We start from the raw sequence: 26851 nt of genomic DNA, 5'->3' as shown, positions 1-26851 counted from the left end.
TAATAGTGAAACAGAAAATATTGAGGAAATTCGTTATCTCACATTGGTCGCCTGATATTAGGTCTACAACTTTTTCTTTCTTCCGCCGTTTTTTGTATATTTAAGTTTTTTTTTATAAAACGGTTACAAATGTCGATGAGCCTCAGCCGCACTTCTCTTGGAATTAAAAAAGAAAAGCAAAATTTCCCGCCAATGTCGAGAATTCGGCTCAAAGAGTGACATTTTCAGTTGAGAATAAGTTTGGGATGCAAACCGATCTCTACAAATATTTTGTTGGGTTAATGTTGACACAAATGTCCAAGATCGATATAAAACGATTTAATCGACCAGTGCTTGACCCTAGAGACATTCCCGCAAACGTCGAGAATTCGGCTCAAAAAGTGACATTTTTTAGTTGAGAATAAGTTTGGGATGCAAATAGATCTCTACAAATATTTTATTGGGTTAATGTTGACACAAATGTCCAAGCTCGATACAAAAAAAATCGATTTAATCGACCAGTGCTTGACCCTAGAGACATCTATTGGAAAACGGCGGAAGCAAAGTTGTAGACAAATACTATTAATAGTGCAACAGTGCAAAGTCACGTAGCTATTAGTAAACATAGGCTCTAAATATACTTTTCTTTAGATTTAAGTTTTAGTTATAAATTGTAGCTCATAAGCTGCAGCAGTAGCTCACCAAATTATAATAGATTAGAAAATACAAAACAACAAGTGTTATTTAACTTATTTAACTAACATATTAAACGTATTGTCCAAGATATAAAGGGATTTTAATGCTTAATGTTTAAACATTGAGACACATTTTGTCCAACTTCCAAAATAGACAGTTAATATATGGTACAGATTTTTCTGTATAAAGGACCTATGTATATGTACTATATTATATAATATTCTATGGGATCAAATGACTCCGGGGGATGTGGGATCGAAAAGCGAATATAAAGCCTCTGCCATCCGATTATCAACCTAGATGTGGTCCTCAGATGACTCCACCAATCCCAAACTGCCACAAGCCAATATTAATAAAATTATTTTTTAAATAAATAAAAACCAACATGTATATTTACTATGTATTGTAGTGAACAACATCCATACATATGCTATAAATTATAAAAAAACATTTCATATTATAAATACATACATACTATGCTGTATACTGTTATAGCATAAAGAAATACAGTACATACAAACAAACACTTTTATGTAGATAAGTGCATTGCTAGTATATTTCTAAAAATCATATTGTTTGTTTATCTTAATCCGAGTCGTTGATGGTGTTAAGTGACAAGTCAGCACAACAACTCTCAGTAGATTTAACCTAAATATAGTTTTAAAATGTAAACAAATTTTAATAATTAACTAATAATTCGCGCGGCACCCTCTGTATGGTTTGCAAACGAAGATCTTACTGATAACCGGTCAATCTTAATCCAAACTTATCCACTAAGCCACAATAAAAAGGCTCGGTTAAAACAAACACTAATCAAAATAACGACCTTTAGCATGAAAAAAAGGAGGATGGAGTCACGTAAGTGAGGAAAGTTTCTGACTGCCATTCACTTGGGAGTGGCCAGGAACGATTCTTTTGCATGTGGCACAAGCAGCTCACGACTTCCGGTCTTAGACCAAGTATCCTCTGGGTAGCCAACAGACATCCGTCTGGAAGCGAGCTAAAGTGAGAAGGCGAATCCCGCTTATGCGGTTGTGCGTAGGGTTTGGGACCCACCACATAAAAACGAATAACCAATTAATAAGAATCAACAGCCTCAGATGAGACACCCCCCTTTTGATGACGACCCCACAGCAAACTTATAAAGGACTATGATTTAAGGGCATGCAGATGCCCTATGCCCAATGTTCGGACCCTTAATTGGTAAGGTGCTTCTGCCCAGCGGGTTGATGTCCTCGTAAGAGTAAAGGCTGACATCACCGCAATCTAAGAAATGCGATGGACGGGACAAGGACGGAAGAAGGTGGGTCCTTGTGACATCTACTACAGCGGCCATATAAAGGAGCGCATATTCGGTGTGGGATTCGTGGTAGGAGAGAGACTCCGTCGACGAGTTCTGGCATTCACTCCGGTGGATGAACGTCTAGCCACAATCCGCATCAAAGCGAGGTTCTTCAACATATCGCTGATTTGCGCCCACGCTTCGACGGAAGAGAAGGACGAAGTGATCAAAGATACCTTCTATGAGCGCATAGAACATACCTATGAGCGCTGCCCCCGCCACGATGCGAAAATCGTGCTTGGCGATTTCAACGCTAGGGTGGGTAAGAAGGTCGGAAAATTCAGCAGTCGGAAAATTCAGCCTCTATGACGAAACATCGCCAAACGGTCTGAGGCTGATCGACTTCGCCGGGGCCCGAAATATGGTCGTCTGTAGTACTAGATTCCAACATAAGAAAATCCATTAAGCTACTTGGCTGTCACCGGATCGAGTCACTCGCAACCAGATCGATCATGTTGTGATAGATGGACGACATGTCTCCAGTGTTTTTGATGTGCGTACGCTTCGTGGTCCCAATATCGACTCGGACCACTATCTTGTAGCAGCTAAGCTACGCACCCGTGTCTGTGTAGAAAAGCGCACACGTCAACAAACACAAGGAAGGTTCGACATCGAGAAGCTGCTATCACAACCGACAGCAGAACGATTTTCTACTCGACTTGCACTCCTGCTCTCTGAGAGCACTCATCAGCGTCTCGGTATAAGGGAACTGTGGGATGGCATATTAAACTCCTTACGTACAGCTGCAACCGAAACCATTGGCTTTCGGAAAAGTCAAAAAAAAAGAAAACAGCTGGTATGATGATTATCGTCTCGCAGTGGAGAGAAACCAGACCTCCTACCTCGCAATGTTGCGATCGACCGCAATACGAGCGGGATGGAAAAGATACCGAGAGCTGAAGAGGGAAGCGAGACGCATTTGCAGAAAAGAAAGAGGCCCAAATGCGTGAGTGGGAAGAGCTTGACAAGCTGGCCGACAGGGGTAATGCTCGAAAATTTTACGAAAAGGTCCAGCGACTAACTGAAGGTTTCAAGACCGGAGCACACTCCTGTAGGACCCCCAGAGGTGATCTAGTTGTTGATGTCCAGAGTATACTGTGTTTGTGGAGGGAACACTTCTCCAGCCTGCTGAATGGCAGTGAAAGTACAACACCAGGAGATGGCGAACCCGATTCCCCAATCGACGACGTCGAACAGATGTTCCATTGCCCGACCATGCAGAAATTACCCGTTTGAAGAACAACAAGGCGGCGGGGCCGATGGATTGTCGGCCGAGCTCGGAAGAAAGCATGCCCGACGATTCGAATCTCAGTCTACTCTGCCCAATCCACAAAAAGGGAGACCCCACAATCTGCGCCAACTTTCGTGGGATATGCCTCGTTAACATCGCTTATAAGGTTCTATCGAGGGTGCTGTGTGAAAACCACCGTCAACAAACTGATTGGACCTTATCAGTGTGGATTTAGACCTGGAAAATCAACAACTGACCAGATATTCACCATATATCGATATCATTGGAAACAACACCCGCGCCGTTAGTTCTGCTTTTTCCCGCCTGGATAAGGAAGCGAAGCGAATGGGTCTGGTGGTGAACGAGGACAAGACGAAGGAAGGACCAGGTGGAGAAGAACCTGTCTTCACTTGGTATATTTGCGCAATCTCAGAAACTTCACATCTAGGCCAAGAGCAAAGGACTTAAATTATTAACTATTTTACAACAAAAAGGAAATCCATTTGAAAACATTGGTTATAGAATAATTCAATTAAATGTTTCAGTTAATTCAGAATATAATTGGACAGAAACCTGTTTACGTTATTTTGTTGCCTACGAAGAACAATTCAAATGTTGCTTTAAAATAAGTACTGTGCTTAATAGGCAAATTAACGTCATACGAGATCAAAATACTTTTTATATTAGTAGTACTCGTAAATTTCTATAGCTATTTAAAAACTTGATTAAACGTCGTTTTGCGGAAGTGATTTTGTTCTTATTTGCTGGCACTTAAATTGCTGCATAAAAGGACAGCCACTTTTCCTTGGACAATTTTCTCCCAGCCGCTCTGCCGAGTATACATACATATATTTTGTCAGCTAAATTATTTCAAAATGGACCAATTTTTGTAGCTGCAGCTCATATTTAATTTAAGGTACTGAATGTAAAAAATTTGCTTGTTCGTTATAAGCGGATTTCGTTAAAACGAATATTCGTTATTTCGGAAAACTACTGTATTTCATATAACACACTGCGCTTTTTGGCAGCAATAAATGAACAGTAGACGATCTTATACTATTCTTGACTATACTTAACCACAGAAAAGGTCAAATGTACAAGTTACTAACACGTTTGATTATTTTAATGTTTATAAAAGTTATTATATAAGCTAAATAACCAAGCACAAAGTGGCACATTTAATACATACCTTCGTCACTAAGGTATAAATAAAGCCAATCAAGGCAATTAAACCCAAACATTCAATAAATTTATAGGAGTCCTGTTCGAATTTATAGTCAACTGGTGGTGGATAGAGTATTGAACGTACAAGTCCACCTTTGGCAGTTATGTTGCCAGTGTTAACAACAATCGCCAAGACTTTTTCAGAACCAATATAACGCGTTTGTATAACTTTTGTGCCACAAAATAGTGTGTGTCTTGCATGTTCCTTCTTGTCGTATATCAAATCACGTTTCATTGGTAAAGGCGTTTTTGTAACAGGCACGCTTTCACCTACATAAAAAATTTTAAATTTTAGTAAAATATAAGGCATAAGAGAATTAAAAACCTGTAAGCATTGATTCATCCAGAATGCAATTTCCGGATAGAAGTACGGCATCACAATGCATAGTACAGCCGTTGGTGGGTATTTCGATCACATCGCCAGGCACTAAACTCTCAGTGCCTGTTTCGCGCACTTGTCCAGTCTCCGATACAACCATCGCACAACCTCTATTTATTACAGTTTCACGCAGTGAATCTTGATTCTATCATAATACAAAAGCAAACATATAGTTTCGATGTTTTTAAAGTTAAAAGTTTTTCGTAGAAGTTTTTACAGTTTAAGCTTATAATCACCTTCTTAGTTTGTATAATTGACATGCCAATGCCAAACATTGTCATAAGCAATATCACACACGCATAGTAATAGTAGTCATATGTGAACCATAATATTACCGAGAATATTTGGAAAACGTAGAAAGGATTAAGCATTTCTAAAACTAGTAAAGTCTTTAGGTCTTTAACGGGCACTGTTATTTCATTTGGTCCATATGCTAAGCGCCGTGACAATTGTTCCTGCACTGGCAGACCGCGCTGCTGATGAAAGTATGCGCTCGACACATTTACATCGAGTCCTTTTAATTTGTTAAATGATTGTGTTTGATTGTCCCATACGTAACGCAATTGTTTGCAATTGATTATACGCATACTTTTAGTTTCTAAAAATTTCAAATTTAGTAATATAAAATGCTTAAATATTTAATAACCACTCACGTTTAAATAATGCTGAGGAAAAGTGCACACTAAAATGAAAATTCTTCTCATCAATTTCAATTTCTCGCTGCGTTTCTAATGTCAATGTGTTCTCATTGCCAGAAGCTCTGTTTTTCGCTAGCAAGCTTGGCGAAAATCCTGCCCGCTGTTGTATAGATTTCCTAAAAATATAAAAAAATTGTAAACTAATGCGTAAGACAAATATTTCTAAACGTATGTAATACATACATCGGCATTGAAGCATTTAGTTCTTCGACTGTCTTCACATAATATATTACGTGTTTGCCTTGGTAGTGCTCTTGTATTAAAACCTTTTCGGCGATTTCCAGTGCACATTTCTCGTGTGTTGCAATCAGGTACCAATGACGCCACCAATGCATTACAAGACGCAACAGTCCACCAGTCAGCGATATGAAGAACCAACATAATATGGTGCGTAATAAGGAACGCTTGTAACCAGTAATTTGCATCTCATCATCTTCTTGCGCATTCAGGAACCCAAAACATGGTTTGGGATCTGAAAAAAAAACAAAAAAAAATTAATTAATCTATTGACAATGCATTTTCATAAAATAAAAATAAATACAATATAAGTATATAGTAAAACTTTATAAAAGAAAATTGATAAGTACCTGCTTGAACACAATTTATTTTATTACACATTGAAGATACGATGCTGCAAAAAATTTAGAACCCTTTTAATATTTTCGAGCACTCCGTGTAAAATCTCGCTTTTGTTGTCATCAATGTCAAAGAATTAGTAAAGAAGAAGAAGATGTAAATGACAACTTACGTCCTGGTTGACTAAGCTTACATTTAAGCACTCGATTTTTCTTTTAAATTCTATTTGCTGCTTTTAATATATATTTTCGCAAGTTCTAGCTTTTTAAGCGCTTAACTGACATAAAATACAAATTGACATATAATCTATACTACTAATGTATTGTAAAGAGGAAAGATTTTTATGTATATTTGCAATGAATAAACTAAAAACTACTATGCCGATTTCAAAAATTCTTTCACCATTGGAAATCTACATTCATCCCGAGTGGCATAGGCTATATTTATTGCTAGAATCTCAACTTTCTGGAAATAGTTCTCAGGTGAGGGTATCAAAAAGACTCCGTGATGGAGAATCTTAAACTGAAAATCGTCTTTCAAGTCATTCTCTTCGCATCGCAATCGCGTGCCAGAGAGTCGAGTAGGAAGCGTTCGCAGCTGCTTGCTGAACTAAATTTCAAAACCTCCCAAATACGCGCTTGAGGGTCGAAAACAAAATATTCGTTATCGAACAAAATATTAGAAATATACAAGCTTGCACTAGGGAGTCGAGAGTCGAACTCTGAGTTCCCAACGCTTTCATAATCAGAGAGAAAGACAACGGACATTGAAGACTAGAGGTTGTGACAAGTTTAAGCTCATTACAAATAAAATATAATTTCATGTTCGAATTTTCCTCATTTTATAATTTTATATGAACCCACGCAAGAAACGGGAAAGTACATACATATGTATGGGAGAGTGTGTATAAGTGTGTAAAAACTTATAACTTTTGAAATGTTTGTTAAAACCCGTGCAAAGCCGGAGCGGTCTGCTAGTTTCGTATATAGCGCTGGATCTCTTTGTGGCCTTTCTGGTTTGCGGTGGATCGAAAAGGGTTACACCAGTTGCTGTCGCTCAGGAAGTCTCAGCTCGCCGCAATCATTGGTGTGCTTACTGGTCACTGTCCAATAGGCCCACTTGCGGTGGTTTAGCGACCAAGCCAGGCATTGTCAAAGCTGCTTAGAAAAAGGTAAAGGGATCCAAGCACTTCCATCTTCATCATTCGCCAGACGGTTTGTTTAATCGCCAAGCGGTTTGTTAAATCATAAGGGTCTTGGTGAACCGTCAGCAGTATTTCGGTGTAACAAAGTACAGTCCCTTGACCTAACCAAAAATATTAGTACAGTGACCCGCGCTTAAGTGCTTAACTAACAGACAATTTATTTGCCTATTATTCACGAAATTATTTGAGAGTAATCGGGCTATTTTGGCAGCAAGATTTACTCATATTTTTAATAAACAAGAGGACTTCACATTCGGTATCTGGGAAATGTATCTAATTTGGTTGAAAGAGCTCAAGTAATATCCGAGATATAGATTTTGACCCAAAGTTCACCCATTTTTCATTTGTTATATTACTGGCGGACTATCGATAGTTTTGCAGCTCTAGTGGTATGTATGACGACCGAGAAACCGAAAATAACTGCTGCTGAGATAGTCAGAAACATCAATCAGGGGTTTCATTATTTAAATATTCTTAAGCAAAATTTAAATCAAAGTGTTGAGAAATTGGGATAGTCAAGCTACGGGCTCTTCTGGAAATAAGTATTCGAAATCATGTGCGACAAGCAAGTTAAAGAATGTAATAAAAGACGTATGAAATAAAATTATGTCGCTGGAAATGGAAAAACTATTTAATTCCAAGTCTCATAGTGAAGGTACTTATGCATCGTTGATATCCAACACGTCACTGACTTAAATTTTTATACAGAAACTGTAATTGTTTTTTATTGAATTTTGCTGTCCGTCTTCCCAACCTTCTATATGTGCAATAATTTTTAAAACCTACTAAAGTTATAGTAGAGCTATTCTACAGCTCGCAGGAAGCATTTCGCTGTAAAATCATAAAATATAATAGTATGGATGGAAACCCCAATCAACAGTGTGTAACAGTGTAACAGTCATCTTCACAACCATTGTTTCTACGAAATACGTGTTTGACAAAAGAGTATCAATAGACTATAAACGCAGCGCGCTGGAACCGGAAGGAGTGCTTCTCAGTTTATAACCATAGAACGATCGTAATTTTTATTTCACAATTTAGGAACTCATTCTTCAATAGTGCTACTAACAAATGTAACAAGGAAGGACTAAGTTCGGGTGTAACCGAACATTTTATACTCTCGCAATTTATTTATTTAACTTTCTTTATATTATATAATACACAATTTTATTGTATAAGGTCCATTGAAAGTTGGAAACCATAATATTAGGTTAGAAGCACCGAGGTCCTCGTGTTCGATATATGGGTCCTTAAAAACCTATGGTCCGATTTCGGTGATTTTTAGAATGGGGCTGCCACACTATAAACATAGTATTTGTGCAAAGTTCTGCACCGATATCTTCACTAGTGCTTACTTTATATATTGTAAAGTAAACGATTCAGATAGTCTTCAAAGTTCTGGTATATAGGAAGTAGGTGTGGTTGTGAAGCGATTTGGCCTATTTTCACAACATATCGTTGGGGTGTAAGCAAACTATTACAAACCAAGTTTCATTGAAATCGGTCGAGTAGTTCCTGAGATATGGATTTTGACCCAGAAGTGGGCGACGCCACACCCATTTTCCATTTTGTAAAAAAAATCTGAGTGCAGCTTCCATCTGCCATTTCGTATGTGAAATTTAGTGTTTCTGAGAAATTGCAAAGTTATTGAACAACAGATAAAATGTGTTAACACTACGCTATCGGTCTCTGGAAAACGAAAAACGCTCCATGCTGCAAAACTTCCCACAATGGAAAAGGCACTTTATAAATGGTACAACACAGCAAGAATTACCCGATACGTCTTATTATCAGCTTCGCGACCGGAACTAGTGGAGCTTGTAGCTTAACAAGCTAAAAATCAGGAAATTAGACTATGTCCAGACCAAATTTACAACGCTGATGAATCCGGGTTATATTGGATGCTTCTTCCGGGAAAGCCAGAAAGGCAAAACAGGCCGAATTGCCTCATAAGGCTTTACTTCTGCTGGACAACGCACCTTTGCATCCAAACAAGTATGAATTAAATTCCGAAGATGGCTCGATTACAGTAATGTTTTCGCTGTCGACTGTCAACGCATTGAATCAACCAATGAATCAAAACGTAATAATATCAAAATTACATTATCGAAATTCTTTACTGACTTCCATTTCCTCAGACGAATACGATGCAAAAGAAGAATAAATAACTGGATTAAAGACTTTATCTTGATTGAAGAGGCACCCATTGCAGAAAGCAATTCTGGAGATGAATTTGAAGCTGAAGGTGAAAATGGACCATAAGGCATAAGTTCATCCGAGCGGTGTCAATTTCTAGCACAGCTAAAAAATGAGCTACTGTTGATAGAGTTATCCCCAGAAAAAATAATGTACTGTAATCATTGTGCGAAAACGGCGAATAAAATCGGATTTTTTTTTCTAAAAATTAGAAAGCAACCTACATCTTACATACACGAATATAATAAAAACAATGTTTGACCAGTTTATCCTGAATCATTAAAAATCAAACCACAGAATTCTAATATTTTGAATAATGTAAGAAAAATTTAACAGTTTAAAAATTGATACAACAAATACATATAATAAAATACATAACATTTGAAGACTCGAACAATTCATTAACTCGAACAAATATCTCACGAGAGATATTATATTTTAATGATACAGAGATGTAGGTTTTGGATTAAAACTGCGCAGAGCTCTTCTAAACCAGCTTAACTATAAATTTGATACTTCTCTGTTTTTCTTTAGGTAGTTTTCAACATAACCATTTTAAGAAGTTGAGCGTGGTTATACTGATATGATGAGAAACCAAAGAGCAATGTTTTTAGTAAGTTTGTTTATATAAATTTAGTTGTTTGCGAAATATTTACAAAAAAAAAATATAAAAAGGCATGTTCTTAAAATCGTGCGATTTCTATTCAGATCCGAAATGACAATTCATACGACTCTGTTTTAGGTGTTCTGCAATTCGTTTGAATTCAGTTGATTTAGAATTGAAATTCGAAACAGCTGATTTCTTTGTGACTGTTTGACAAAACAAATAAAAATAAATCCGTCGGTTAAAAATTTAAACTCATTTGAAATTAAGTAGTTTTTACTAAAGAAACAAAGTTTTTATGGACGATTATGTGTTGAACGGATGTGAGCGATATTATGAAGGTCGAATCGAAAGGCGGAATTTGAGAGACCACATTCTAATCCCCTTTCTGCTTCAGATGCAACGTAAGTTTTGCTAAAACCTTTCTACGTGTCTTGACTTGAGTTGGTTTCTTTTGGCTTCAGGTTTGTTTCCAACTATCGGTTAAGTAAACATACTTTTTTAGAAATACTAAACAAAATCATACATTTATTTATAGAAACGTCCAAAAGTAATTAAGGAAATTGGCAACAAGTCTTAAGACCCAATTATGCATACTTGACTTAGCATTGCCATAGGTGAGGACTATCACATAAAAAATCTGTTTAAAGGCTTTGAATGTACTTGATACCGTACGCAGAACTTGACTTGGTAGTCCGTTGAATTTAGAATTTTATGTTATGTTGACATTTGAACTGCTCCCTCTCGCTCATTGCTTCTCTTTTTATTCACATTGCTTCAATTATGATAATGTACCAGTGTTGCCTGAATGTTTTCGGTAAAAATAAAATATGTTAAGATACTAATACATACCTCATATTTATAAACCTTCAAAAAAAAGTTACAATAATTCGGCCAAAAATACCATTATTTCTTTCAAGGGTTTAATGAAAAAACTTTTATTTTACTTATAACGTAAAAACTTGTACAACTTTAAATGCAATAAAGACCGCTTTCACACGGGCAATTTTTGTCGCGGCAATTCTTAGTTTTAATGGAGAGGGGGCGACGAGGAGAGGAGAATCGCGCCGAGTCTGCTGTGTTCAGGCAACACGCTTTGTGTTCTTATTCGTAACAGTTCGCTGTTACGTAACAGTGTTGCATTTGCACACATTTTAAAATTAATGTTTACAATATATTTGAAAATTTGAATTTAATCATTTAATTTTGTATGTAATTTGCAAATACATATAGAAATATGCATAATATAATTAAAATGTGCTAGAAAATTGAGAATAACGATAAAAATTAGTTAATGAAATATATTTTTTAGCTTGGAAACGATGCGTACAAGAAGTTGAGAAAATTATATGAAAGAGAATGACAGAAAAACACGAACAGAGTTGTCGAACAAGAATTGCACGTGTGAACGCAAGGGGCGACAGCAAAAGAGAATCGCCCGAGAATTAGCAACAGAAGTTGCCTGTGTGAAAGTGAACAAATAAACCAATAACTTTTGGTTATACGATACGATACGATACGAGATAAGAAACATAACTATTGCACATCTCTGCAAGAATTTGGAGTGATCTGCTCAGAAATACTTATATAGCGAATTCATGTAATATAAAATTGTTTCTAAAATTCAAATATAATTCAGCTATAATTTATACGCTTGACCAATTTTTTTAGATCTTCTAACATTTCTACAACTCAAAACTGGCAACACTACACACAAACCATACTAATAAACAGCTGGAGTTGCAGCTCTCTATATGTGTAGTATAACTGCAGCTATGTTTTCCATGTAATGTTTGTCTAAGCTGTACTGAGTCAAGTATGCATAACTGAGTCTTTAGGTTTTTTTGCTGAAGGTTCGTTTCAACGTTCAGTTGGAAAGTATACCGATATTGCTCTGGGTACACGAACAACATCAACATTTGTATCCCCAATGATTCATATTTTGTGTCATAAGTGAATTATGCTCAGAAGTAGATTCCAGAAAAAACCTTCACTTTGTGCAAAAATTTGGAATACCTGTAGTGAGAGCTTGTATTGATGGAACTCATGTAGCTCTGGTAAAATTCTTTGTGAAAGAACATCCTCTTTTTTAACAGAGAATGATTTTTCAGCATAAATACGTTGATTGTACGAGTGCATACTATTTGTATTTCTTCTTCAATTTCGGAAACTTGCTGCTCTTGTGGCAAACACGGCTTCCCTGCTTGTCGATGGACGTTCTTCTTCCGATTCACTAATTTTCTGCGCCAAAACGAGCATCTTTAATGCCCACAACGGCCGCGAAAATTCCTCAAATCCCGGCAACACATTCCTTACTTTTTGTTAATACAGTAATCCCCGCTTAAATGCCCCCTTAACAAGCAAGACTTTTGAGACACTTAAGCGGGAAAGGCACTTAAATGAATCCCCATTAAGTGCCTCGAGGTACTTACCTAGCATTTTCTCAAAAACTTCGATCTAATATTTTTTTCTTTTAAAATGAAAGCCACATTTATTTGTTATTAATAACAACAAATATAACGAAAAAAACATTACAAAACTATATATATGTTTTCATTTTGGCAATTTTCAGTGCATTCAATGTCAAAAATATTAAAAGGCACTTAAAAGAGGAAAATTGCACATAATTTTGTATTTGTGGCCTAAATATTACAGGCATTTAAGCGGGGAATTTTATATGTAAATTTACAGAAAAACAATGATGCCGCAAAATGTTGTCACTTAAGCGGAAAAGGCACTTAAACAGCGGGGGGCACTTAATATACTTATTAATATATAATAATAAAATAATAACGTATATTAGCTGTCATCGATTGGTCACTTCTCTGCTCGCTATCTTTGGGCGCTGCTCGTCTGTCAAAAAATTTACATGTGAAAGCAACAACAATGTTATCTAGTTGAATTCGTACAGGAGAGTATGCGGATACCTTATTAAAAATTATATCGCCGCTTGCTGAGTGCTGCCAAATTTTGTTTTACATATGTATACTATTCACAATGGTAAAAACGACTCAAAGGATAAATTTCAGACGAAAATGACAATACAAATAAATATGTTTGTTGTTTTTACATTGAAATACATTTTAATTTATTAAATAACACGTAAAGCATAGACGTAGCTCGAAACAAAGGGATACAAAAATATTTTTGTGCAGATTTAAGTATTTCTCCACCTAAGAAAATGGTTCAGCACTATTGCGCATGATTACATTTTAGCGCAGACTTGCACCATAAGTGCTGCCTGTCTGTTTGAATTACAAGATAGTGCGTTCTTTTGGCTTCTCTATAACGCTTAGTCAATCGATGACAGCTATAGTAACAAACGTTAATTCAATAAATCGTTGATTTTAATTTAAAATCGATATCGTTTAACTTGCCAAACAATCGATTTAATGATCTTCGAAAAAACAAAAAATGGAACGATTTACAGAACATGCCTGTATAATATAACACTCTACCAAATTGTTTTATTTGTGGCTTAGTTATAGCAATTTAGAGCTTTTTGATTAACGAAGGCAGGCGTGCACATGGTGCAAAGGAACGCTTGTGGCAAGCATCTACATTTTTACTCAATATCCAAATTTCAACTCGACACGTCATCCTAATGTTATATATACATATACTCGTTACAAACGAGTAAACAAAATATATGTGCAAAACACTTCGTTGGTAAACAAATTATTGTCAATTGTTTCAGCTAGAGTTTAGTAATATACTGATATTTTTTCACATTGCGTTTTATAATTTAAATATTTTTTTTTTATTGTTTGAACTTTCGTTACCATTTACTGGTTATTAGTAATATTAATTATACTTTATATTATTTCTTAACAAAATGCATTTTAGCCAAACTTATTGTAGCCAGGTATGAGATTTGATAATAAACGCTATTGCTATATCTTGAAACGTAAAGTAGCGATATAAGTTAAACATATTTACAGTATTAGTGAAGTTTCTAAAGCGTTTATTTAGTAATGAGGCTTTAGGCGAGGTTCTGTACTGCGTGGACTTCGCTTGTCGACGCATAAAAGCTATATAAAGACAATAAGTAAAAAACCAAAAAAAATTGTTGTTTTTTTAATTGCTTGCGTACTTCACGTCGCCTAACGAAGACTCGATTACTTTGCATTCAGCCGCCCGCGCGATTGACAATCTACGTAACACAAACGGTAATTGACTGGCATATATATGCATACCAACATGCTAACATTCATAAGTCGCGCCGTAGAATATACTCGTTTGTGCATTGTTGAAAAAAGTAAAAGTGGCAATAACTTAATTGATTGTAGAATATAAATTTTGATAAGCAAGGCATTTTTGGGAACTTTAACTCACCATTTACAGCCAGTTTGCTACAATTGGTGTTCATATTCAAGTACATACAATACTGGAACTGCTCTATGTACAAAAATATTCATAAAACATGTATGTGAACTGGTGTTTTAGTGCTCGATAATAATTTATAAGTGTGTGCATGCATGCTGAGAGCAATTATTTTATTATTTTTGTTTAAATGTTTGTGTGTAAATGTCACCGAAGAAAAAAAATTAGTTGCGTATGTAAATATAACACTGATTATGGGTTTCATAAGTTTGTAAATATCATTTGATATAGAAATGATATTCCTTGGTTTTGTTAAGCACAGATGCCAAGTACAAATTCAGCAATTAAACATTAACAGCTAACGTTTGTTACGATTATTACTCTGTCAGCAAACAATTCAATCAGATATTTTTGTGTTTCGCATCTAATTATCATTGTTGTGGGTTTCAGACAGTGCTAGTTTATGTACACAGCTATATACAGTATACAGTGATGGACTAAACAATAAGAGCAGTAGCTAAATAAAAAAAAAAACTCTCAAAAATCTATTTGAAAATGAAATATGCAAACATTTCGTATTATTATAAGCTCAGTACAGTAAGTTTAATTTTTATTAAAAAAAAAAGAAAGACATTTCATTGAAAAAATTAACATACAAAATTTAACACTGAAGGGGTTGAAAAAGAGCGTAATTTGTAAAAGTTTTATTTAAAAATACCGAAAACTCAGCCGTTGGTAACTCTACTCCCTTGAAATCTCAAAAAATAAAAACACTTACCGTGAGCTTAGCATAACTCATTATTGGTACAACCAAAATAAAAATACAAAAATATTTCGTTAGTAAATGGATAAATCTAGTTAATGAACGTTGGAAAAAATAAAAAAAAATAAATTAATTTTTTTACATAATTTTAGCAAAAAAAAATCACTTTTTTTATAGCATGACGAAAGAGCACCTAACTTGGCCGATTGAAAAATGGCGCAACATCTTGTGGACCGACGACTCGAAAGTGGTTCTATACGGCGGTAAAGGGTCCCGTCAGTATGTAAGATGCCCCTTAAATACAGAGGACGACAGGATAACGACCCAAATTACACCACCTGGGTGGCAAAGGAGTGGTTTCGGGTCAATGAAATGGAAGTCATGAATTGGCCAGCTCAATCCCCTGACCTCAATCCCATAGAAAACCTGTTGGCAGACGTCAAGAAAGCCGTCTGGAATGATAAACCCAAAAACCAACAACGAGTTGTGGACCATAGTCCAGCAAGCATGGTAAAGTATACCATTGAAAAGATCCCGGGGTCTCGTAGATTCTATGAAGAGGTGTTGTATAGCTTTTATCAAAAAATATGTTACCAAGTACTAAGAATTCGTATAGAAGTAACTTGCAAATACCATCCAATATTTTTTTTTATTTAATTTTTATTTCTTTACTACTATTTTACTGGTCCCTATAATTTTCACACATAAACACATCTTTGTAAAAAACATATCTTGCACATCTGCAAATCATTTTATTTTTTATTAATGAATATAGCCGGGAAAATATACTCCACTTTTGCATTTCAAAAGTTGTTAAAATTGATTGGTTTTTTGCATAAATCAAAGATATATAAGACTCGTAACATCCACTACTATTTCACTGCTCGCAGCTGTAAATATGTCCTCTATCATCTTTAAGAGTATCCCTTTTGCTTTACAAACGGATGCACGGATCCGTGGAGTTGAATTTATTCTGTAGTTTTGAGAAATATCCCTACAAAGCGCTGAGCTGATTTACTAATACAACAAAGCATATGGAGGTGATTTGCAATGTGAATTATTGTGTGTCTTATTATGATATGTATAAAACTATTCTAAACTACACCGTAAGTTTTTTGTTAATCTTAGTGTCTTATCACATTTGATTATTTAAACACATTCAGCAACATTGAAGTGCTTACAGAGTTAGAGAGTAAAACAAATAATTCCGCACGTTATTATAATTGTAAATCACTGATGACATGAGAATGTGTGTAACAACAACAATAGGGTTGTAAAGGTATTGACAATGAACCATTTTATTGCTTATACTTAAAAAAGTTAATTGCGGTGTGATTTCAACAAGTAAAAATATAATGAGTTAATATTCATATATTCATATATACAGTATTCGGCAAAAATAAGAAGCCAGTTTGAAATGAGTTAATATATATTTATATACAGTGTTGGGCAAAAAAAAGACTCAATTGTTTTTAAGTTATTTGTAGAGGACAGCGAGCATATTAATTATGTTCACGTAGAAGTCTTCTCAGCTGATATTGTAGGCCGAGTCTTAGCGCAACATACGACTTTTCGTTCACACTGCTCTGAAAGAATCCGCCTTGCGCCTTTTTTTGTATTTTTTCTTATTAATAATGGCATTGCGAATCATAGTGGCTAAACACCCTACAAGTTTTTCCACTTCCTTGTAGGTTTTACCGCAGTTTATGAGAAATTGAATACATTCTCGTTTTTCTTCACTACAGTGCTTCCCGCGGCCCACAAAAAGCTTTACAGTCACATTTTTTTGAAGTTTTCATTGAATAACAAACTAAGGACAGGAAACTTACTTTTTGTATCATAAAATTAAATATTTTTTAGTAAAAATGATTTTTTTGTATCAGTTCACCGTTCACTACTATTCTATTGCTCGCTCAAAAAAAATAGGTATCGTAATATAATTAGCTGTAAAAAAGTAACGGTAAGTGTTACACACTTGTTGTTTTGTATAACATGGCCGTTAAACCTCGTAGAATATAACAAGAATAATGATCGGCGGCAATATCATAAAAGAAAAAAATTAAAGCGAAACTCACTTCGCCAATAGGCACTACTACTGTACTACTACTGTATATTCTTATCTTAAATTAATAAAGACTTTATCAATAATATTAGCTAATTTTTGATATGAATTAAATTTGAGAGGTTAGCGGTTGAAAGCATACTTTTTAAAAAAATTTAATATATACAAAGCTACATATTTCAACGGTATTTTGTGAAATTTTTATTTAAAAATACCGAAAACTCAGCCGTTGATAGCTTAACTCCTTTGATGTCTCAAAAAACGCGCTTGCCGTGGACAGCATAACTCATTATTTGTTCATCCATATAATTTTTGTTTGTGCTGCTATAAATACTGCTCCAGATTAATTATATCTACCGTTTTAAGATATACTATATGTGTTGTTGAAATTCAAAAAATTAAAACTTAACAATTTTGTGTATGCTATGTTTTAGATTTACTACGAATTTTACAGTTATACTTAACACTTTTTATCAACAAAAACTTCACTAAAATGTTTATATCTTGTATATTTATGCTTACATATATAATTTTATATTAAACAGTATCACTTATCATCACTTATTCACACAATAAAAAAAGGGTTGCATGATAACAAAAATTTCAACAGACTCACTAACCTAATACTATGATAAATGTATACATATATATCCCATATACATACATGGCAGTTGGACCGAGGTCTGGACCGACTTCATTAATTTTTGACCCTACAAAGCATTCTAGATAATAAGACGTAACGAAAATATTTCATGATCTAGGAGATTCGACAATCAATGGACCAATTTCATAATTTTTTTCTACTGAAATATATGTAAGAACTTATTGACTATTGTTGTACATATATATGACGAATAGTACGAATACTGTACCGATTTTATATATTTTTGGCACTATACCACTGGTCTCGGTTTCTTATTAGCTAATTATATTAGATATATGGCGGATAGTATGATCATAGGTCTCAGAAAAATATGGGTACTTAGCGTCCAATAGTTGCCGATTTTTTAGCATAAAGTTAGTCATTGTTTGAGGATACGGTATATAACAAGTTTTGAAATATCCCGATTTCGACGATTTATACACGACAGATGATATTTTTACATTTCTGTTATCTTTATTGGTGCTTGGTTTCTATATTTGAAAAGGGAGATAACCTGTTGGAATTATTGTTTTATATGTGAAACAGACGTACAGATAGTCCGATCCCGACAATTTGAAATGAAGCATGTTTGCTATAGACATGAGTCCTAACATAGCTCCATAAACAATAAACTAGAGACATTTCAAAGACGTTACACCACACGTTTTGGGGTCTGTAAATAGGCCTCCTAGCAACTGACAGATCCCAAACGTAAAGAAAACAGTTCACGGAACTCAGCTCCCAATAGTTCCATTGTTTCCATTGCTGTGTGGCAAATGACACCGTCTAATTGAAACCACATGTCATGCAAGTCAATCTCCTCCATTTTGGGTAAAAAAAGTTTGTCACCTTCGCAAGATAGCGACCACCCTACACAGTAACGTTGCGATTCGTAGCATTTTTTTACATTATTCACAATGACTTTCCCCCAGTGAATGACGGAGTTCAAACACGACCCATTACAGAGTTCGAGTCCTTTCTCACGACAGTCGGTTTTAAGTAACAAGAACGGACGTGGATTTTGTTCCGGCCAAGAACTGTCAAATCGGCAGCATTCCTCACAATTATTTGGAAATGTTTTATGCCGCTACAACAATAACAACAGAACTCAAGTTGCCACCAGAAACTAACTTAAACAGATATACAGAGTATTGTTATACATAAGTTCCACGGGACACCCCAATTGTGTAAGGCTACTGGAAAATAATCGCCAGTGTAGTTATATTACGATAGGCTATCAGGCTCAGTATCCTAGAATACGCAGATAACAGCCCTGAGTTTACATTTTTGACAATTATTTTGAAAATACTTGTCAGCATTGTTCAAATTTGTGCAGTTAAAAATACAAAAACGTGAACAAAAATAAGTTATTTGTATAAAAATATAAAAAAGAACTATGTTGAATAGTTATGAATTATTTTTCATGAGTCGGGATGAAAGCTTGAGAGTCGCATTAATTCAACGGCTAATTAGAGATAGTTCCAATCCTTTGGATCTTCCACTTATGAAGTACGCTAAAAATTAAAATGTTATTTGTTTATAGTAAACATATTTGCACATTTTCAAATAGATTTAAAAGATATTTCGGTATATCAAACTAAGCATTTTCATAGTTATTGGATACTTATCGACTGCTATCCTCCAATTCTGAAGATTTGCGCAGCGCTACTATTCTTTGCTGAAGGTAGCTATCAGAAATGCCAAGGGACTTCCGAATGACCACGGAATTTCAAAACCTAAATACAATGTCTTGCAGAAGTGGCCACATTTATGCAACAGAAAATATGACCAAAATGTATAGAATAACATAAGTGTAGAAGAGCCAAATACTACTAAAATAATAAATATAATAATAAGCAATGAAACAGAATTCTCAGGTGTAATCCGATTACAATTAAAATATATATTGCTTTACTCAAAACTACAATCCTGTCTGTTCTGTTTTTGACATATTTGGATACTATAATGAGGATTGATATTAATAGATAATATGCAAAAAAATGGCGACTGGCGATCAGTAGTGATTTCATACTATTAATTAACCTTTTTATATTTGTTTTAGTAATTAGTTGCTTAATATTTGACTTACCTTTAGCAAGCAGTTGAGAATCTTGTGATACTTGATCTTCATCGTCGTTGGCGCGATGGTTTTTGAAGCTGTTGTGGCGTGCCTCATTGGATGGTGGCAAAATATTCGATATATTAGTGTGAAATTGCTGTTGCTGAAAAATCACATTACCATGTTTCGTAGGTGGTAAATCTATAGGCGATGAACCACTGCTATTATTGGAGATGCTATGTTGACGTAAGTTATCATTATTTGAAAGCATTTTATCTTGCTGGATGCCATTCTCGGTAAAGTGCACCTTGGATGTCCGTAAGGGTATTGAAACTGGTGGGGTTTTTAGTTTTTTTTCGGCTAAAAATTCACACTTTTGGTCTGGAAGCTGCATATCACTGTGATTGTTCATTGACGCAAATTTGGGCGCAAGCACTGTTGGATTCCGCGAGTTCCACCACTCTATCTTTGCAATATTGTTTTTATTATGCTCAAATCTGTGCAGATGCCGCTTCACATCTTTCTTGTTGTAACTGTCGACGCAATCAAACTCTTTTTTAGACGTGGCACAATTTTCTGCATTACCATCCGTTGTTGTTGTTGAAATATTTGGGCTTTCAGTGTAGTACGCCATATTTTCAAGAAAGTGCAAGGATTTAATTTATTTTGAAATACATGCTTTGCTAGCCAGCCAGCAACAATTGTTTACAATATGACGATTTGACTTTCGGAAACAACACTGCCTCTTATGCATTCAGCATACTTATTTATACATCTTATTGATTGATAATATTTTCAAATAATGGCGTTGTTAAACTTTTTGGAAAAAGAAAAATTATATTGTCTAAAACTGTATATTACCGTTATTGAGAAAATTAAGTACGCGTGATTTAGTACTATCAATAATTTGTATTGCAGAATTTTAATGCAAAGTTAGTTCAAATTTTTTTATTATAAACTAATTTTCGTTTGAAAGCACGTTTGTTTTTATATTTAACACATTTTATTATTATTATTTAATTATTTCTCAGTAGTATAGCGAATTGCACGCCTTGCGCTGTTAGGGATAATGTCAGCTTCGAAACTTCTTCGTCATGTATGCTTTGTCGCAGGTAAAATGTAGTTTATTTAGAAAAAATATATTGCAGCGATTGCTATCAGTTGCCAACATATTACGCTCAACACGGCGACAGCTACTATACGTATTATTGCAACATATTAAACTGTGCGCCATTTCATTTGAAAACGACATGCAAATAATTAACGAAAAATCGTAGTTTCAGTATTTATTTCTCGTAGAAATATATTTGTTGATATGGCAATACTACTTCCCAATTTATATGTTTTCGTAATTTATGTGTTCACTTTATTTTATTTTTAATTAACAAAACCACATACTTTGTAATATTTATAGCACTTCATCGCTCAAGGATAGCTAGATTTTTTCAAAGCTCCGCTATTTTTCTCTTAGTAGAATTATGCGTTATAAGATGATTCTATCCAAATCAAGTTAACTGTTCCCACATAATCTCAGCGTTCTGTTTAAGCTTCTAGTTGTTTAATATCCGATTTATTATATATTATGCTTACTTTTGATACTCCAATTAGTTCAAGTTATAATACTTTGGCTGACGCATCCAACAAAGCTGGTGAGTTAGAGCAAAATTTTGCCACAATTTAGTTGCTGTGTATCAATATCAATATTTGTTGCTTTCCGCTTACATGTCTTGTTTAGCAAAGAATTCACTACGGAATACACGCTCTAAAGGTTTATAAACTTGTTGTTTACAAGATGCGATGGAACAACATGACTTCAGAGTAAATTATTTATATTGTCTGGAGATTTTTATTTATTCGAACTGCTCAAGTTTAAAATTGTCAACATACTAGCTCAATAAAATTATTTTTTCCACTTACGTAAAGTATTAATCTCAATCTAAATAATATATATTTTTACGTTTTATTATTTGATATCCTTAAACGAACTTAAACGAAGAAAGCGAATGATGATTGGTTGTATAGCAGTTAATGTAACCATACGGCTTACGTAATTTTTTAAATATAACAAGGTTTCACAAATATTAATTGACCGGCAATCAAGCGGTTTAAATTCATATTCAAAGAGCTATTTTTATTAAATATATTAGTTATTATTTGCAACGACACATGTTGTAAATGTGAGTAATATTTTCATTCAGGTACTGGTGTAAATCTGCAAAAAACAAAACGAAATAATATTAAATTAATAATATTTATTGTATACATTATAAATATATATATTTTGTTTGCTTTAAGGGGTTAGGTGGCTTTCAGTGGTAAATTGTGTTTTTTTACATTTTTTTAATATATGTAATACAATCATAGTACTTTTTGAAATTTTTATTTAAAAATTCCGAAAACTCAGCAGTTGGTAACTCAACTCCCCTAAAAAAAATAAAAGACCACCAACATACATTATATCCAAGTTTATATGCTCACTTAATTTGGCTCAGATATTTCACATATTAACCGATACATGTGGAGTAAAGCCCACCGTATTTTTGAACAACCTATAGTTATGTAGATGGGAGCTAAGGGAAGTTATGACCCGATTTTAATATTTTTTGGTACAGAGACACACTATTAGAAGAAAAAGATGCCGTCTCAATTAAATTAAAATATCTGAGAGATTTACCAATATTTTCGGTGAAAAATTACCTTAGCCACTGAGTTCTTCATGTTCAATATCCGGGGCCTTGAAAAGTTATAGTCCGATTTCTGCAATTTTTTCATAAGTAGTGACACAATCATATACAGTATTTGTGCAAAGTTTTTTTCCGCTATCTTCATTGGTTCCATATTTACATATATATTATTAAGTAGAGGAATGAGATGGAATCAAAAATGAGTTTTATGGGAAGTAGTCGTGGTTGTGAGCCGATTTTGCCCAATGTTGATGTGTTATCAGGAAATATTATATAAGAAAATTGTATATACCGAATTTCATTGAGATTGGTCGAGTAGTTCCTGAGATATGGTTTTTGACCCATTAGTTATACGACACCACGCCCATTTTCCACTTTGTAAAAAAGTCTCAGTGCAACTTCTTTCTGCCATTTCTCCTGTAAAATTTAGTGTTTCTGATGTTTTCCGTTAGTGAGTTAGCGCACTTTTAATAATTTTCAACCTAACCTTTGTATGGGAGGTGGGCGTGGTTATTATCCGATTTCAACTATTTCCATGGTATGTGATAGGATACGTAAGGGAACCGACTGCAGAAAGTTTGGTTTATATATCTTTATTGGTTTGCAAGGTTTGCCACGCCCACTTCCCCACCCAAATATGCCTCTCTCAAATGTGATCTTCTGTACCAAATTTAACTTCCATAACTTTATTTATGGCTTAGTTATGACACTTTATATGTTTTCGCTTTTTGCCATTTTGTGGGCGTGGCAGTTGTCAGATTTTGCCCATTTTCGAAAGCAACCCTCTCACGGTGTTCCACGTTTCATTAAGATATCTCAATTATCACTCAAGTTATCTCTTCAGCAACTTTGTTGCGAGAGTATAAAAACAAAAATATTTCTTTGGTAAATGGATAAATCTCATTATTGAACGATGGAAAAAATTAAAATATTAAAATTTGTATTTTTGTTCAAATTTTCGCCAAATATTGGCTCAAAATTTTTTTCGGTAATTGTAATAAAAAAAAACTTTGTCAATTACAAGATTTGAGTAGTTGTTTAACTTTTCGAACTTTCTCTGGACTCCCTGGTTTTGAAATTGTAAGGGTCTGTCTCAGTGAAGCTATCGGAATCGTAGGTGTGCGAACGTGACGTACATGTGGAAGTTGTTGCAGCAGCAGTACCCGTAAATAATATTGACGCTCATCGATGTTATTTGAAGCACTCCGTTGTTATTGGATGCAGAGACAGATTCTTACAACACGGAATAACTTTCATCCTAAACTTTCTCAGGCACGGGCTTGGGCTCAATTCCAATTTGATGTAAGAATAAAATACAACCCCGCTGCAAGGGGTTGCGCCCGTGATTTACAACTAAACTTACAAAGTACTGATACAATCAGAGTCCTCGAAAAAGCCCATACAGGACTGAAATATATTTAATTATTAAAAATTCATGACACAAGGAGAATCATTGAGAATTCTACTACATCTAAATAAAACTGATTAACTGGTTATAAACTGAAGTACTTAATAATAATAAAAAATAATATCATGGAAAAATGGTTTAAGACCGGTGATTTTTTTAGACGTCAATACTTTCTGCGGAATTGGACTTTTTAACTGCTGCTACTTGACTTATACTCAGAAGTTTGTGGCTAAAGAAATTTAAAATATGAAGGCAAATCCTCAAATTTGTAATAAAGCTAAATTCTTAGGCATAGCATTAAATTATATCTGTTTTATTTTTCGTTTCCAAATGTCTAAAAAAACACCCTTTAGCTTATCCCTAGAGATATAATAAGAATATTTGTAGTTTTTACAATGAATGTATAATAATAACAAGCAATAAAAATATTTTTGGATGACCGGGATTTTTCGTTTTATTAGAAAACAGTAAATGGAGTAGAAACTAGAGAACTTATTTATTCAATGAGGAAATTGAGGCGGCTAGAACCCTTTTAATCCTTCAGGTTCTAGCGTATTAACTTGTTGAATACGTTTTTAACACATTTATTGCCAATTACGATGTTAAGCTGTATAACGTTAGAATAAATACTATTAACAACCATATAAAATCTTCATCATTAAAAACGTCATATGAAATAACTTAAAACGCCGACTTTTATTGATTATATGAAAAGTACACAAAATATTAATGTGTGGTTGGACAGCATGTGTTAAATTAACAAACTGAAAGTTAAACTAAATGTTAGGAATTGGGCGTTTTTAGTATACGCTGGTTTTCTTAAATTGAGATATTATTGAATAAGCGTAATTCTCTATAGCGTGGTCTTTATATAACTTGATCATGATTTCATTAATGTAACAACTTTTTCCATCTCAAAATGTACGATAGACTATTTAATATTGACAAACACCTTGAACAGTTGCAAGATTTACACTATCAAACTGCATCTAATTATCGGCCATTGTGGGTTTTTGCTTGGAATTTCCCATTTATTACACATACATACGATTTTAAAGGATATTCTTCATCAGTAGCTGTCTGTTGTTTATAAAGCTCACTTTCTAAGTGAATTGTGCTATTAGCATGATTTAAAGTTCATATCCGCAATTTGTTAATAAACCAACAAGAAAACTGTGCAATTGAGACCCAATTTGTGTCATCAGGACGTTAAAGATATGGCATTAACAGACGCTCACCATTGCACAATAACAAAACTTATAGCACCTACGAGTTTCTTCAATGCTGTTATTTCTCACTTGTGTTCCTCCACATGACCTACTCTTTAACAATTTTTTATCAAAGCACACATGGGACCTAACCAGCAGTCCAAAACACAAAATTTGCAAGCAGATTTCACACCTAATATGCGATTAACAATGTTACATTTATAATGCAAACCTTTTTTACAATTTTAGTCTCTTATTTAATATCTCTTTGAACACTTCTTTTTCTAAATTTAACAAATAAACTATTGGCGAAATTGACTTTAAGATTAACCGCAATATGAAAAGACATTAATTGCACCGATATAAATATTAATCGATGTTTCCAGCCAGGGTTGCAGTTATTTTGTACTTGGTAAACATGTCCTAGAAAACGATACGGCTATGCGAGAGAAATCGAGATGCATATGAATTAAAAAAACACATAAATACCTTTAAAAATTTTATTTACATGTTTTTAATGAGTTTTAGTAACAAGGGTAGGAGACGATATTGGAAACATAATTGGTTGATATAAAGATGTGATGAAATTTATTTCAGGCATCAGGTTTCCTTTGTTAGCAAATATACTTCTATAAATGAAAATTATGTTGTACTAGTAGATCCAGCAACGAGTTGCTGTGGATAAAGCATAACTTTAATTATATTTTTGGTAAACATTTGGTATAGTAAAATTATGATTTACGACAAAGACCTTAAATTACTGTAACGAAAATGGCACAAGAACAAACTAGAATTGACAATCGAATCCAGATCTATCTAGACATCGATATTCGTAGTTGCCAGAATGTTCGAGTGACGATAACATGTTAGCAATCGACTATATAAGCGCTGCCGGGCTGGCAGCAACACACAGTTCTGATAAGAGAGTTGTCGAGTGAGGACAATTCTATGGAGAGAGTTGTCGACCAAAGTGTAAACAAGTTATAAGTTAGAGTTGTAAATTAGAGTATTGAGTAATAAAGTGTTAAGTTTTAAGGAATTGGAAATAAAGATTAGTGTATAGCCATTAAAGTGTGACTTTTATTTGACAATCCAGTGATCGAACTCAGGGTAGAGTTTTAGAGTAAACGACAGATTTTGGAAATCCGTTACATTACGTTTACATATGAAAATAACATCGTTGAATAATCGAACCGTTTACATATAGTCAAAAATTGTTATTTGGCATTTGTCCTCTTCTTCACAAAATGATCGATTAAACTAGGAGTAACACCGAAAATCTAGTTGTATAATCCGAGATAATTTTTTAATCTCGTCATATGTAAACATACTCGTATACATAAACATACTATACATGATAACAGTATTTAAAAATGATTTTTAAGCATTTTCGTAGATTTTATTTTATTAATTAGTGAGTAATTAGTTAATTATACGTGATATTTTATTTTCTAAATGAGATAAGTAGGTTAGAAAACAATTTAGTTTGAACAAAAATATTTAAGTTCTTGAATTAGACACATTTTCAACTCAACATTTTTAAATCAGCGTCGGTTAACTAAAAATTAACCA

General features: G+C 34.2%; 1 protein-coding gene across 7 annotated transcripts in view; it reads right to left on the bottom strand.

Moving 5' to 3' along the window:
• LOC105218325 (polyamine-transporting ATPase 13A3) overlaps positions 1-25671 on the bottom strand; it is a 36384-nt gene extending 10713 nt beyond the window's left edge. The window contains exons 1-8 of one of the 7 annotated variants that reach the window (XM_029044198.2): positions 25512-25671; positions 21897-22191; positions 20010-20795; positions 5733-6021; positions 5505-5665; positions 5088-5449; positions 4798-4996; positions 4438-4742 (exon numbers count right to left, since the gene is read on the bottom strand). In XM_029044198.2, the coding sequence (XP_028900031.2) occupies positions 4438-4742; positions 4798-4996; positions 5088-5449; positions 5505-5665; positions 5733-6021; positions 20010-20613 (1920 nt within the window). In that variant the 5' untranslated portion in view covers positions 20614-20795; positions 21897-22191; positions 25512-25671. Of the gene's footprint in view, positions 1-4437; positions 4743-4797; positions 4997-5087; positions 5450-5504; positions 5666-5732; positions 6022-6136; positions 6181-14068; positions 14190-14222; positions 14380-14464; positions 15006-20009; positions 22192-22676; positions 25269-25511 lie in introns of those variants that run through there. The other 6 variants (XM_054235435.1, XM_011193843.3, XM_029044197.2 and 3 more) reach the window with 6 other exon arrangements.
• Positions 25672-26851: the final 1180 nt, after the last annotated feature.

This window comes from Zeugodacus cucurbitae, chromosome X, assembly GCF_028554725.1.
Source record: "Zeugodacus cucurbitae isolate PBARC_wt_2022May chromosome X, idZeuCucr1.2, whole genome shotgun sequence".
NCBI classification, from domain to species: Eukaryota; Metazoa; Arthropoda; class Insecta; order Diptera; family Tephritidae; genus Zeugodacus; species Zeugodacus cucurbitae.
The sequence above is the reverse complement of the archived record's forward strand: the minus strand, read 5'-3'. Positions and strand labels throughout refer to the sequence as shown.